Source organism: Cygnus atratus, chromosome 6, assembly GCF_013377495.2.
Source record: "Cygnus atratus isolate AKBS03 ecotype Queensland, Australia chromosome 6, CAtr_DNAZoo_HiC_assembly, whole genome shotgun sequence".
Lineage (NCBI taxonomy): Eukaryota > Metazoa > Chordata > Aves > Anseriformes > Anatidae > Cygnus > Cygnus atratus.
The window spans coordinates 11357063-11372183 of NC_066367.1; the positions used below are offsets into that span (position 1 = coordinate 11357063).

The 15121-nt window shown below is 53.3% G+C and overlaps 1 protein-coding gene across 1 annotated transcript in view; it reads right to left on the reverse strand.

The window, feature by feature from the left end:
• Nucleotides 1–14644: 14644 nt before the first annotated feature.
• The window catches only part of NDUFA10 (NADH:ubiquinone oxidoreductase subunit A10), a 45867-nt gene continuing 45390 nt past the window's right edge, over nucleotides 14645–15121 (reverse strand). The window contains exon 10 of the mRNA XM_035569852.2: nucleotides 14645–15105. Within this exon, the coding sequence (XP_035425745.1) occupies nucleotides 15037–15105 (69 nt within the window). The 3' untranslated portion in view covers nucleotides 14645–15036. The remainder of the gene's footprint in view (nucleotides 15106–15121) is intronic.

The following is a 15121-nucleotide window of genomic DNA, read 5'->3' on the forward strand; positions in this document are numbered from 1 at the left end:
TGCTCTGGCCTCCTCAGCCTGTGGAAGCCATCAGAAAGGGCTGCTTGTGTACTATTAGCTTGTTCTCCCTGGTTTGCTTTCCTTTCTGTCTGGACACAGGAAATGAAGAGGATCTGGGAGGATAAGATAAGGAATGTAATAAATTGATTTCTCATAAATCAGCCCATCTCTGCCTTCCCACTACTGCCCCTGTTTATGCTGAAACAGAGTGCAGATGAACTTCAATAGCTTGGTCACGTGCAGTTTTTGCTGTTCATCCCCTCCAGCTTCTGCAGCAAGTCCCAGGCAGTTCCCTGTCCCTTATCTTTACTGAGAAGCCTTCTCCTTTGAAGGGTATGGTGGTGGATAACTGGGTACTGAGAGACCCCATGCCTCCCATTGGATCTGGACTGTGGGCACATCCTATGGTTCTAGGATTCTTTGCTTCCTATACTTTTAACACATCATTATCTTAAACTCCATGGCATTTAGAGATCAGCTGCTCCCCCAGGTCCAACACAACCAATTAACTTCCATTAATTTCTCAATGGCAATCAAGCACCTTTGAGGAAGTTGGAGGCACCTGCATCACACCCAGTGTAAGAGGAGCCCCTCCACAGCCTACACTGGGGAAGCCTGCAATTTGGGACACTCAGCCCTGCCATGCCGTGCCATGCCATGCCATGCTGTGCTGTGCCAGCCGGCAGAGAGGAGCCATGCACCATGCTCGCTCCCACAGCCCAGGTGAAGTCTCCAGTGCCCTGGCCTCCTGGCGCAGCGTGCAGATCGAGGTGGGCTTGTGCTTCCATTAAAATGCCATTACGGTTTTCTTTTCCCATTGGTGCAATTAAGCATGAATTCTTCTGCTTCCTTTTGCATTTGAAAAAGTTAGGTCAGGCCAGGAGTGTTGCTCAAGCACAGACAGCTTAGCTGGGCAGAAAGGAAGGTTACAGCAGCTATGAGAAATTGCAAAAGAGGGAAGAAGCGATGTGGAGGGGAGAAGTGCATTTACATATTTTATGAATTAGCAAGGGCTGAGGTGGAGTCCCTATCCTGTGAGATCTGCAATCCAGACTAGGCATCTTCCTATGGGAAACTCCCAAGAAACCACCCCAGTTTCTCAGCTTAACAGCCGTTTTTCTCCCTGCCCTGTTTGGGCGAGCTATAACTCTATCTGTATTCAGGACAGAGCAGCAGCGTTTGCTGGATTTCAAAGCTCAGCCCGCAGCTGCCTGCAGCGGGACGCAAGCAGACCATGCCCACGGACGGGCTCGCGAGCTGCCCTCGGTGGCTCTGCACCGTGGGCATCAGCACACACAGAGCAGTCTCTTGCTTCTGCTGACAGCCACTTCTGCCCATCTTCCAGGGGCTGTAACAGACCAGGGACAGCCTGGGATCCAGAGGGTAGATTCCGCTCTGCTTCATGTCAAAATTCCCCTCATTTCCCCTAGAAAGCAGGCACGCGTGGGGCTATTTTTAACCTTGGTTTATTTTTACAGTCTTTCAAGCATTGCCTCTCACACGGCTGTGAAGAGAGCTCCCGGTAATTACAGCGCAGCATCGCTACATCCACTGCAGCAAGGCAGGGTCCTCGCTCCCCAGCCCCAGGTGCTGCTCGGGGGCAGCGAGGACATCCCTTGCCAGCAGCCTGCAGCCCCACCGCTGGAGATGGGTGCAGCTGGGTGCATCCCCGTCCCCACAGCACTGCCCCAGGACTGTCAGGAGGGAGCTGCTGCGTGCAGTGCCCATCCCGCACCACGGAGCAGATCGGCTGCAGGGTGGCAAAATGGTCTGGGGCAGAGCCAAAGGCTCCTGAAAAAGCATCCAGAGCTCTGCCCCATGCAGAGCCCGGTGGCAGGGGGCTGGAGAAGGGGCTCGGGGTGCTCACAGCTGCCTCTCACCCCGCCGTCACCTCCAGGAGCATCCTCCCAGGGCTCCAGCCAGCTTACCTGGGGGAAACCGCAGCCCTGCCGCTGTGCCACACTGCCCGCCGCAACGGGTCCCCCGTTACCATGGCAATGCTGTCAGGGTTCAGATAACATTTTCCTCCATCCCAATTTCTGCTGCCGCTTTGTTTCTCCCACTCGGGCTCCGCTGGACACAGCGGCACAGCTCTCCTTGCCGGGCAGCGGGGAAGGGGCCTGGCCGCAGGGCTGCTGTGCCGAGAGGGCTGCGGTCGCCTTGCGGGGAGCCCGTGCTTGGGAATAACAGCATCAGATCCTCTGTCACAACAGGGGCAAGGCTGAAATCAGCAAGCAGACACTAATAAATCCTCTGCTGTCTCTTCTCATTAGACTTAATCACTGGGAAAAACCCAAAAGGCCTGAAACGTTTTCATCAAGCGACAAAGGAGAGAATTTCTCTTTTTAAAAAAAAAAAAATCCTTGTGTGTGGAGGAGCCAGCCGTGGGTATGGTCCCTTGGCAGGGCTTGGACCCCATCCAGAGCCCCACTGGCCTGCTGGCAGCAGGACTGACGAGCCCCAGCCTGCAGGGCAGCCCTGCCGGGGGGCACCCCAGGCAGGTGGGAAGCCCCACGGTGCCATCTCCCTGGGGCCACAGTCCCCTCTCACCCAGGTGCTGTTTCGTGGTGGCCTCCAGCCAGCTTCTCCATGGCAACATCGAGACGTTACTTATAGGTGCATCCCCCAAGCTGCCTTTGTAAGGATGCCACCTCTCCCATGACACAGCCCTTGTCAGGGAATATCCCCCCTGCCCACCCCCAAACGGAGAAGATGGGGGAAGCAGCTAATTAGCAGAGGAGCAGAGACGTGGCTGATTCCCCTACTGAGGAAGGAGACCAGTCTTTTCCAGGCACTGCTGGGTGCCCTGCAGAAGTGAGGTCTCACAAGAAAAGCTGTGATCACACCTGCGAGGCGGCTGGCAGAATGTCACCCATCTCCCATACCCCTGGGGGTCATTCACACGAGGAGGGCAGGTCACCTTCAGCTGGAGTTTCCAGGCTTTTTCCTACAAATACAAAGGGATCGCTGCCTCATCCTGGTGCACTCCCATCCCTCGGGCCTGGAGAGCGGTAAGGCAGGGTAAGGGACCTTCCTGCAGCGAGCACGGGCAGGTGCCAGCATGGAAATGGTGCTGGGGATGGGTGCACTTGCTGGATGTGTGCGCAGACGTGGGCATGGAGCAGCTGCAGGGCTGCAGAGGGACCTCGAGGGGAGGGTAAAGGATCCACAGAGAGGCTCCATGGGCACCGCGGTGATGCTTCGAGTGCATCGGACCTCTCCCAGAAACCCCGACCTGCTCTCTGGCAGCGTGAGGTGAAAACCCTCCAAAATTGAAATGCCTTTCTCCCGCAACCCAACTCGCAGCTGAGCCCAGCTGCTGCTGCTGCAGTGATCAGGCCTGGGTTTGCCAATCTTCCTTTTCCCAAACAGTGTCCCTTTAGGTATTCCTAAGGATCGTGCCCAGGCATGGGGCGTGCTGGCAGAAAGAGGGGCAGACCTCGTACCAGTGAGACAGCCCTGCATTAAATGGAGCACTCACCCCAAACACCGAGCCAGCAGAGGTGGGGGGATCTGTGTCGGGTCACCGCTGCCACCGAGCAAGCCCTGCGTTGCTGCTGCTGGGGTTTTCTTTTTACCATCCTTGATTTACAGGAGTGGTGCTTTGGCAGTCACACGGAGGATCCTGATTAGCTGATGCTGGGACATCGTTCCAGGAAAGGCAATCCATTTATCAAAGTGCTTGCAGCTCCCTAGTTCAAGGCAGGTGATGTACTAATAAATATCAAGCAAAGCAAGTGAATCAGACTCCAAAGTATCTTAATAAATAAAAGGCTATTAAAAAAAAAAAAACACATGAGATGCTCGTGCCAACTTACCTTCCCCAGCAGCAGCTCTGGGTGCTGGTATTTTGCATTCCCATTTCACAGGGACAACCCACTGGAAGAACTGCTGGTCTTTACCTTGCAAAATCCGAATGGTTGCAGTTTCAAACGGAGATGGAATTGCAGGTTGTTGGCTTACTGGGCAAAATCCTCCACAGAGTGGATGTGCCAGGCCCGAGGACGTGATCGGGGCTAAGCAGGCCAGCTCCACCCGCCCCAGCCGACATCCCCAAGTCCAGAGGCCCATCGCACGCTGTAGGCTGCACAGACACGGGCCAACTGAAAAGTAAGTGCTGCCTGGCAAAGAAATGAGCTGCTAATTTATTGAAACACTCTGCTAAGTAATTGCATTCAGGTCCTTTCAGCCATCCTGGGTTTGTGCCTTCATGCAGGAGAGAGACTTCAAGGGATGGGACATAAAAGGGAGGGAAAAGCAAAGAGATCTTTGAAGCTGGGGCAGCAGAGCATGCAATCAAACAGAGCAAAGCTCCCAGCTCCCGCCCCACACAGATGAAGCCTCACAGCTCCCATGGACAAGCAATTAAGAAACAAATTGGCCGTGTTTGTTTTCAGGGGACTGAGAAACACCTCTCAGCCTGGTGTCCATCAGAGCTGGTTCTGCTCTTCAGGCAACTTGCTCGCAGCCGGCAGCACACGGGGACAGCCGCTCCTGGCACGTGGGGTCGGTGGATTTTGGCAGGTCCTCGTGGGATCAGCACGAGGTACAGAGGAACAGGTTGCATTCAGCTTGCTCTACAGCGTGAGGAAGATGCGATTCCTGTCGTGACTACAAAACCACTAAGGGAGACCTATAGTGCCACATGGGGACAATCTTCCGAGCATCTGCACGGCCAACTCCAGCCCTTGTTTTGCCCAGTTCCCCAGGCAGCTTGCACAGCTCCTGGGCTCACACAAGGGCAGAGGCAGACATGGTCACTGCTGCGCGAGTCCTGTAACACAAAGGGGGGCTCAGAGCTCTTCTGACCAGAGCTGGCTGGCTTCCCTCCCCCCTCCAAGTGGGTCTCTCCATCTCTCTGTCCCCATCTTCCTCTTGGGCTATCTCCTGGATCAAGGTTGTTGCACAAAGCCGGAGTAATTGCCCTGCCTCAGAGGGCTCTTCTGAAAATCAGCACTTTCAAGAAAAGGCGGCTTTGAGGTCCGCTGGTGCCCAGCGTTTGGGGCCATCCTGGTTCCGTGCACAGAGCTTGTATTCACCCTCTGCAAACAACAGGGCATTCAGCAAAAATGAAGAGACAGTAAATTCAGAAGTGATGGGAAAAAAAAGCATCTTTTCACACAATTTGCCTTGGGGAACTCAATGTCACATGATGTGGGCGAGGGCAGGGACTCAGGGGATCAAACAACTGCTGGGCTGACCCTGGGTATTTCTGTTATTCGTCCCATGAAATATACTCAGTACAAATGGGGAGGGACTGCTGAGTAACTGCACACAAGCACCAAAAGCCGATCTGGCTCTTTTGCCTGTAAATCACCATGCCAGAGAAGACTTCCCAAGGGGAGAACAACTTTTTTGGGGAAACTGTCCAAGAGCATCCTGGACACAGGCCGCAGGACTTCTTGCAGCTGCCCCTGAGGTTTCGGGTACCAGCTGATGCTACCCTGGATGGGTCAGAAAAAAACTTTTTTAGCACCAGTGGTGGCACTCCCATGGCAGGGATAGGAGCCAGGACTGATGCCTTCAAGCCTTGAAGCTGCTCCTAGAAGATTTCTCTCGGCCCAGCCTGGGCTCTGCACCGGCCCTGCGAGAGGCTGCAGCTGGTGCCAGGCCTGTGGAGGGAACCTCCGGCTCCTGGCTTGGTGCTTCCTTCCACTGCAGTTCCTGCGTCTACAACAGTTGGGCGGTAGATATCAAGAAGAGTGCTGGAAGAGGTCTGGAAACACGTGAAGGTGTGTACACAAGGTGATGGTCAGGCTAAAACTTGGGCTTGGAAAGACCAGACTTTTTCCCAGTCCTGTTGCATATAAAGGGTTTGAGTTTTTGCTTGAGATGCAATGATTTCTGAGATCCTAAGACACACTCAGATTTTGAATAAAAATAGAGTCTGTGAGAGGGACAGAGGCTGGCACTGGGAACTGAGTAAAAAACATGCTGTTTCCCTTTTAAACTGCACAGGGACAGCACAGCGCAAGGTTTAGATCAGAGACTCGGCCCTGCAAGAGCTCGGGTAGTAAAATGTCACCTGCAGAAAATCGTATACTCAAAGCCCCCAAATACCTCCAATTATTCCTGTTAATATTCACGGTATGTTCACACCTCCACCAGGTGCCAGTGCTGCAGGGCCTGGGTCCTGGGCAGGACGGGGCAGGACAGGGACGCTGCTTTCCGAGCGGCACCTCCAAGGAGCTGGGAAAGCCAGGGCGAGGGGAGGTCGTGTAAACCAACTCTGAATCACTGCAGGTTTCTTCTTTTTAAAGCCGGTCAGATATAAACGTTTTGAGAAGACATATTAAAGCCGTGTCTGCTTTCTCCAGGGAACTATCAGGCTGATTTTATTTGGCCAGAGCACGGTAACAGGGTCAGGCTGTCAGTTTCTATTAAGATTTGGATGTGCGTCACTCAATGGGAAGTGCTTGGCTATATTGCTCCTCATTAGATTGCTTTATGATAAATCTAATCATTAACTTACTACACTTGGCCGATCTGAAGGTTACGTGCCTGGCTCTGCGGCGTCCCGGCGGGATGCTCACCGACACCAGCCCCATGGGGCCGAGCAAACCCCCCAGTGGACACGGCGCTGCCCTGACCGCTTCCTCGCCCTGCTGGGCTGCAGTCACCCTGCACACACGCCCGGGATGTTTTTGGGTGCTCGTGCCCCTCACCTCGGCTATTTGGGCCCCGTGGACCAAGCCGGGAGGCTGTCAGAGGGATGGTGCCAATGTCACACAACGAAGGCAGGGCCCGTGTCACAGCCCCGATGCCACTGCAGGACAGGAGGTTTGCTCTGCGGGTCTTCTGACTGTGTTTGTTTGGCCAGCGCGGGGCCCCTGCAGCACCTCTGGATGCTGGGCCTCATCCACTCGTGCCTGGTCCAAACGCATCTGTCTTGCATCCCATTGGCAATCAGGGCTTAGCACAAGTGCTTCCCATCTTCATTTGTTTTTATGATCTCATGAATTTATCAAAGACAATTAAGCCGCCCCCAGTTGAGGCATCGCAGACGAGCTGCTGGAGTCCTCCTGCTCTCCCGGAGCAGCTTCTCCAGGATGGGGAGGGTTCTCCTGCACAGGGCTTGGCACCACCAGCCCAGGCAGACTTTCTGCCTGCAAACCCAGCAGCGGCTCAGCCACAAGCTATCGGGTCTGTGCCACGCGCTGCATGGTGCGAGGGGCAGGAGCTGCCCACCACAGGACCACCCGTCCCGCAGGGGACATGTTGCACGGGGCATGTCCCCTCCGGCCGCAGCAGACCGAGCGGCGAGGCTTTCCCGGCCACCATCTGAACATCTCGGGGGCACCCTAGGATGCATCCGAGTGGCGAAGGCACCGGTGGGGGAACTGCAGGCTCTCCTGAGGTGCCGCGGTGGTTTCCCCACGCCCGGGGCTCTCCCTTTCAGGGTTAATTACAGTCACGGTGAACAACCTCTGTCTTTGTTTGCAGGGGAGGCTGGGCACCGCAGCGGGCGCACCCGAACGGGGCTGGTTGGGGCCGCGCTATCTCGTCTGAAACCACACACGGAGCTCCCACCGCAGACAGGAGCAGCCTCCCTGCTCCGGCTGGGCTGCTCCCTCCCAGGCTACGAAGGGGCTGCTAACGCAGTTCAAAGTTCTCCCCGGTACAAAAACGGTCTTTGAGCGTAATTTGCTTCAACTCGAAAGCAGCTGAAGCTAATTACACAGCAACGAAATATCACGCTTTAATATTACTTAGCTCCCCTTGGCCGGGCTGCGGCGAAACGCTGCTGTGTTTGCGATCCGGACCTGAGCGCTTTCTGATCGCCAGATAACACCCAGCTGGACACAGGGGCGGCGGGGCAATGGGGTGCTCGACCCGCGCAGCCTGGGAGAAGGGGAGGCAGAGCAGGTGCTGCAGCCCCAGGGGCGGTGGCCGGGCTGCTTGGAGCACCAGTGTCCCTCCTGCTTTCCCTAGGGAGGACCCCCCTGCAGCCCCCAGCCGACGCTCTGATCTCAGCCCATCTCAAACCCCGGCATTCCCGTGCCACCACTGCACGGGCACTTGCAGAGGTGACACTGCTCGGTGTGGTCCCGGAGTAATGCTGCTGTCTGGCCCGGGAAGTCCCCCGCTTGCAAGAGCACCCCTGCACCCCACACAAGGGACAGGGCTTACCCAAAGGCCACCACGGGGCGCCTCAAAGCCAGGAGGATGGGAAATCCCAGGCTTGCTCACAGCGTGGGCAGCAGAAGCCGAGTTACCAGCACAGCAGAAGTGTGCTCAGAGCCCCTGCAGCCTGCAGCCCCCGGTCCCAGGCCCGTGCTGGCTGCCTCCATCCCCAGGCGCCGCACGGAGGAGCAGGCTGCATTGCCACCTAATGGGGTGTGCTGGGAAAGCCCCGTGCATCCGACTGGAAACCAGCACCACGGGTACACTGGAGGCTTTGCAAGAGGTGGAGGTGCTTACCCAGTTGCGCTGCACCGGCCGAGATCTTTGTTTAGTAGTTACTGGTCAGGACGTCCCCTGCACATAAAACGGTGCAGGAGGCACAAAGCAAAGAGGACAGGGAGGAGGTGAACGGGTTATTGTGTGCTCAGAGCTGTGCCAAGACACACCGGTGTGAGGCAACCCCTTGTGACCCAGCGGTATCGCAACCCAGATCTGAACAAGCAGGAAAAAGCTTTATTGGGTATCAAAGTCATTTTCCCCTCGCTGCCTCCATGGCTCGTAAACGCTCCTGCCAGCAGAGCATGTTTAACATTAAGCTCTTTGAGGGAGCGGATGCGGTGTCCAGCTACACGAGCCTCCTTGCCAAAGTGCTGCGTGCACGCAGGCACCACGGGGAAGCCACCCCGCAGGGACCTGGCGTGGGTGCAACGAGCACAGCCGGGAGGGGATGGTGCAGCTGTGCCAGCCGGGCAGAGCTGGAAGGTTTTGCAGGAGGAGCCCCAGACCCACCAGCCTGCATGGCACGGGGCTCTCCACGGGGCTGGCAGCAGGATGTGTGGCTGCCAGCAGGATTCGGGAGCTACCTCTCTCCAAGATGCATACTGGTATGTTGGGGTTTTTTTTGGTGGTCCTTTGGGGACCCAGGAGTCGGATTCTGTGATCCTCGTGGGTGCCTTCCCACTCGGATACTGTGTGGTTCTGTGACTTGCAGCAGCACCGCTGGGGCTGGCAGGATGGACCTGGCCTCCCGGGGAGCGTTGCACAACGCAGCGGGCTGAGCGCATCGGGGCTGGAGCGAAGAGGAAGCCGTGTCACGCTTTGGCCACGGTCCTACCACACGCAACACAGGCCCCAAGTCCAAAAGGCGGCTAACGTGGGCTCCATCTGCACACCTCACTCCCACCCTGTCCTACCACGGGTAAGGCAGACTGCCTCAGCCAACACCCCAAAAAATGCCCTAACAGGTGTAGATAATCTGCAGAGATCTCTTCTCTCCTGGTTCCCTGCAATGACCCCAGCAGCAGGCAGCTCCTTCTGAACAGAAGATGAAAAACATGTCTACATATCAGTGTTAATCCTCAAAGGAAAACAGACGAGTGGAAGAGCTACTGCTGAGTGTTGCAATCGGGACCGGGGCTGCTCTGGCGTAAGGAAACGCCACCTCTGCGGCAGCCAGGGCTCCCAGGAAGCCAAAGCCAGGACTGACTTCACACCCCTGTCTTGGGCACTGAGGAGAGAACCGGACCCTGAGCTTCACCCGCATCCAACAAAGAGAAAAACAGCAGGGGGGGTTGTCAAGTGCCTCCTTCCTCTCTTCTGCAGATGCTCAGGACTCCCCTGTAAGCAGGCAGAAACCGGAACCTGCGAGGACAACAATCAACCTTGGCTCCCAAGACACCCACGGATGGTGGCAGTGGCCAGCAAATGGGCACTGCCTGGGGGCCAATCATGCCAGAGCTGGGTGGGTCATGCCTACTTTTATCTTAGCATTTGTTTGTTCAATTTTTTTTGCAAGCACCAATTCCCTTTATGCAACAGAAACTCTGTGGTGAATTTTAAATACAAGAATTTGATTCCCAAAAAGGAAATAAACTTCCAGACTAAATAGTGATCCCCATTTGGACTGGTTCTTCTTGTAAGCAACAAGAGGAACCAGAAAACAGCAAACATGTAAATCAGTGGCTCAATAAATCACGCTTGTTATCTGATTTTTGAAACACAGAGTGGCATCGCTGTGCTATTCTGGCACCGTAACGCAGCACAGCCCTGTTCCCCGGAGAGCTGGCACCCCACTTTCTGCCAGAGCTGCACGAGTGCTGAAAGGAGGGTGCCTGCAGCAGCAAGGTAAGGAACACAGAGAAACCAAAACCTGTGCTCTGTCCCGGCTTTCAGCCCGCAGCTGGCAGGAACGTGCTCCCATTTGGCATGCCCGAGACCCCACGCCCGGCCAGACCACCAGCGATCTGTCCCGGCTGTGCACCCGCCTTGCTCCTCCTTAGACCTCTGCTCAGGGCCAGGAGCACCCTCGTTGAGCACCCCCCGTGCAGCTCCGCTGTCTGGGACCGTGTCTCCAGGCCATGCTGATCCACGAGCAGGTGGAGGAATGAGGTGTGGTGTCTGCCTCTCCCGGAGGGAACCGCAGCGGGTGTCATGGGTTTAAAAGCCCAGCCATCTTTGAAGACGCCGGGTACCCACCAGGCTAATTGAGACAAAGTTTTCTCAAGCACTCGAGATCTGGGTATCACTTGTACCTGGAGCTTTTGTAGGGGAGGGTGGAGAACACCAGCAGGAATCAAACAGTCGGGAGTGGTCCCATCAGATAGAAGCCGCTAGGCTGGGCTCCAGCAGCTGCAGAGGAATTACACAGCACCAGCAGGCAACACTTTTGTTTTGATCTCGCTGTGAATATGTATTTGGCAAATAAAACTTAAAGCTGGGAACTGAAGTAGAACTGGCAGGTTTCATGCCATCCCGCCGCCTGCAATGCTTCCCTGATGACGCTATCTGATCAGCAGCTATGTGAAGAACGCTGCCCTCTTATCAAGGTTAAAAGGGTCAGATCAAATTAAGTGCGTCTCACCGAATGACTGCGAGGGGAAATAGTTTCCCTTTCTCAGAAAAGCTCTCTAGTACGGCGCCTGAGCTCCTCTCTCTAGCACGATAGGTATCTCTACCCCATGACACCAAAACTGGAGCACAGAGCTCTCCTGGGTGGCCACGGCCCAAGAAAGTTTGCTTTCTGCAACTCACTGCAAATCACTGCAGCAGGAGGAAGGCATGGCGCCTTCTCGCCATGGGACAAGCTCGGGCTGCAGAGCTGCACCCAACTGTCGGGCAACCTGGGCCCTGACAGCCCTGAGGAAACTATCAAGGGAGCGAGGACTGGGCCAGACTAAACCTCTGCTGCAGAAAGAGCTGTCATGAGCACTGCTCCAGGCTGCTGTCACCCAAGCACGACCTTCGTGGAGAACGCAGTTCTGAATGCCGATCCCATCTTTCAGCCAGAGTTTCATAAAACCACTCGCTTTGCACGTGAACAAGCTGAGAAGGGCCACAGGAAGGAACAGCATCAGAAGGGCTCAGATTTGCCTGATGTGAATGGGAGCTCCCAGGGCCACACACCCTCAAGAAGCTCGCCCAAGATCACGTGCAAGTCAGCAGACAGCCAGGAACTTATGGGTGGAAGACAGCCCCTTTTATTGATCTTTAGACCTCATTTTCCTCCAAGGCCTCCTTTAACAGAGATGGCTTTTGAGGCTCTTCAGAAATGCTTGCACTAAGCCTGAGCACGCGCATGTATGGGGAGCAGCCTGTCCAGTTACAGCGTGCTATCCCACCTCTCCTTTGCTCCAGTTGCTTCCATTAACTTCTGCACAAATGATTCATTTTGCCCAGTCTTTTGTAAACAGCATTCAAAGCCAGCTGGAATTTGTTGTACATCTAAATTACACTTGCTCAGCAAGCTCTTCAACAGAAGGGATTCATTTCAATTTCTGTCTGTGGTGGGGGCACAGCAACGCACATCTTCAGTTTTATTTCAGCAGCAACTCTTTCCTTTCACAGAATTTAAGCAGCATGGTTAACATCCAAACCTCACTGCTATTAAAACATGAAAGCTACACCTTGAAGGAGGAAGGGGAAGGAGGTGGAACTCATTGGACCTCTAATTGTAGCTCTGGGCCAAACGTCATTGCTGCAGAATACACTGTGGGTAGGGGCAGGTGAGGAATCAATAGGTCAAGCTGAGGTCCGGAGGACAAGGGGCTCGCACACGCAGGTGCCTTCAGCGGAGAGGCTGACCTTGTCGCACCCTGGGCAGCTACAGCTGTCCCCAGCTGACAAGGAAGCTATTAATGGACATGTTGGGAAAGCACAAGCACTCAGCAGCCAACCACAGCAACAGCCAGAGGCGGGTGGTTAAGAGACCAAATCTGAAATGCGGTAAGCCGAACTGTTGGAGTGGGACAGGTGTTGGCATGAAATCACTGGTTCCTGAGGCTGAGAGGCAGCATCACCACTTCATCCAAGGCTGCAGAGCATCAAGCCTTTGTTTTGGTGGCAGGACCTGTTCTCACCTCCTTTCTCTCTTTCTTTCCACCCCTCTTGTGCAACCGGATGGCGAACCCAAAGGGGGAGTTAGTCGTGCGACTACGGGACTGTCCTGGATGTTAGGAAAAGCAGTGGCTCTGCCCATAAAAAGGAGCAGATGGTTACAAAGGGATCAGCACCATTCCTAGTGAATCTGCCTTTGTAAAGCAGGCAGAATCAAGCATGGGACGTGACAGGCAAGAGGCAAACTTCCCCATGCATCGATAGAGGCAATGGGAACTCAGGATAACAGGACAGACTGCATTACCACATATGCACCTACGCAGAAGTGTGAGGAGGACTTGAGCCATTTTATCTTTTCCATTTTAATACAGAACCGGAGATGGAATTATTTAACTGGCATAGAATAGTCTTCAAAAGCCCAAAACTTTACAGCTGGTTTGCTAAAAGATTTTTTTCCCCTGAGGTGTTGGAGTGGGAAGGAGGGAAGAGAAATACACAGCTAACACTCCTTCCCACAGCAAGGGAAAATAAAAGTTATTTCCTTCACAGATTTAGTTTATAAACAGTTTTACTTTTAAAGAAGCGTTAAAACCTGGATTAAAAACTATGCCCAACACGCATTTTGTCATACCACACACTGCTTGCCATACAAGCCAACACTGGAATTAAACTCCTTTGCACCGCACCGTGCCGTGCCCCACCATGGCAAGGTTAAACACAGCAGCTGTGCCAGCACTACACACGCAACACAAAACGCCTTTCTAAGAGATCTGACACAGGGTTGTGTGCACACTGCCAAGTGAATTACAACACCTGGAAAACAGAGCAATGCTGAGATGGAGGACAACTGTAAAAACAAAGCTGGACTACTCCAAAGGGAACCCAAAGCCCCAGCAGATGTTCTTTTCATCTCCACGCTCATTACTGACTGCTGTGGGATGGTACTCTGAAGAGGTAAAGAAAAGCTAACACACTGCTTGCTCAGGATCTCATTCCATAGGAGCAGACTCTGGGGCTCATGCTGGCAGGGCCTCAGGCATGAGACCACTACACCTTCCCGGGGGAGGTATGGATTAAGGAAGCATGGGGCCTTGCTGGAACACACGTAGGTCCACCATCCTGATAACCAGCCTCTCTAGGATGAAAATGCACGAGGACTCAGATGAGGCCGTTTTCATTTCAACCAGATCCACTTTCCCCAGCCTGCCAAGGCACAACCCCTTACGAACTCCCTTATGAGACACAGGAGGTAGCAAACAAGTGCACGACCCAGTGGTGGAAGGAAACGCTGAGCAGCTCCTTCTGCTGACCAGGCCCCAAGAACAGAAAACCTCGGAGTACTGAGGACACTGGGGGTCTGCTGCGTTTCACACAAGCCTGAGGCATAGCACTGGTCTTACATCCTAGCACTTGCTTCTTTCTGTGAATCCACCAGCTGTATTAGCACAGGGTGGCACAGCAGTCTGTCCTTTTGCAACTGGAAATGTGACTAAAGCCATAAAACACAGAAGCAGAGCTAAGAGATCAGTGAGAAGAGCCACATTTCTATCCCACTGTTCATTTGTTTCAGTATCTAACTGGGCCCCCAAGGCCCTTATTAAAGGAGTCTCTTCATACTAGTTTTGATACAGGAAGGGGCATGGGCTAGACTTGGTTGCTTATTTCAAAGGCATTGCCCTGAGAACTGGAATGCCTGGCAGCGCTTTTATTCAATGACTAAAGTACTTAGCCCCTTGCTGGAAATGCAGAATTACTGCAGACTAAATCTGGACAGCAATGCTTGAACCAATGCCAAGGTGCCTCATTTGTGTGACTAACTAATACCAAATGAATCATTTCTTTAAAAAGAAATGACTTGGATTTTCAGGGACTTACAAAAATAATAATTACTTTTGTCTTTTATACCCAACAAACATTTTGATCTACAGTTTCCATTCAAAGGAAGAAGTTATGGGTACAACTGCTGGCAATTTTGATTTTGTTTTGTTTTACTTTTAAACAGATATTTTGCTGTTCAAACTGAGACCTCTTATTTCCTTCTCTCAAACTTCTCTTTATGCTTGCTTGTTTTAATGCTGATGTCCAGTAAGGAGCTTTCAGAACATGATGTGAGTGTTATTTTTTTAAGCAGGTGCGCCCTTCTAATGAAACTAATAAAACACCATGCGTGACAGAGCAACAAATTAACTTTGTGAGAACCAGGAGGATACAGGTTTAATTTGTCTTGATTCAGCAAAACAACAATAATCCTGTATAACAACATGCCACAGTCTTGATGAAGAAAAAGTTCAGCATTGATCTTAAGTCTGCCCCCTGTAATACCAGATCACTTTTCTATTACACACGGACTATTAAACATTCAAAGACAAAGCATCCCAAATTCATCAGGGAAGAACAAACCAGTATAAAATGATTTGCCTTCTGGGAGTCTATTCTCTCATGCTGTGGCTGGAAGATGATTTACCCAGCATTTTCTTTGTGCTACACAGAATTGATGCAGAGCAGGCACACTGAACTCAGCTTCTTCTTCATTCAAGTTCTGTGGTTGATCACTGTTAGGGCTCCCAAGTGAGGCAGATTTCATTTCAGCCAGATCCACTTGTCCCCAACATCAGCATTGTAGCCTTTACTAAAATAGCGGCCAGGAAGCTAGAGAAAGCAGAAA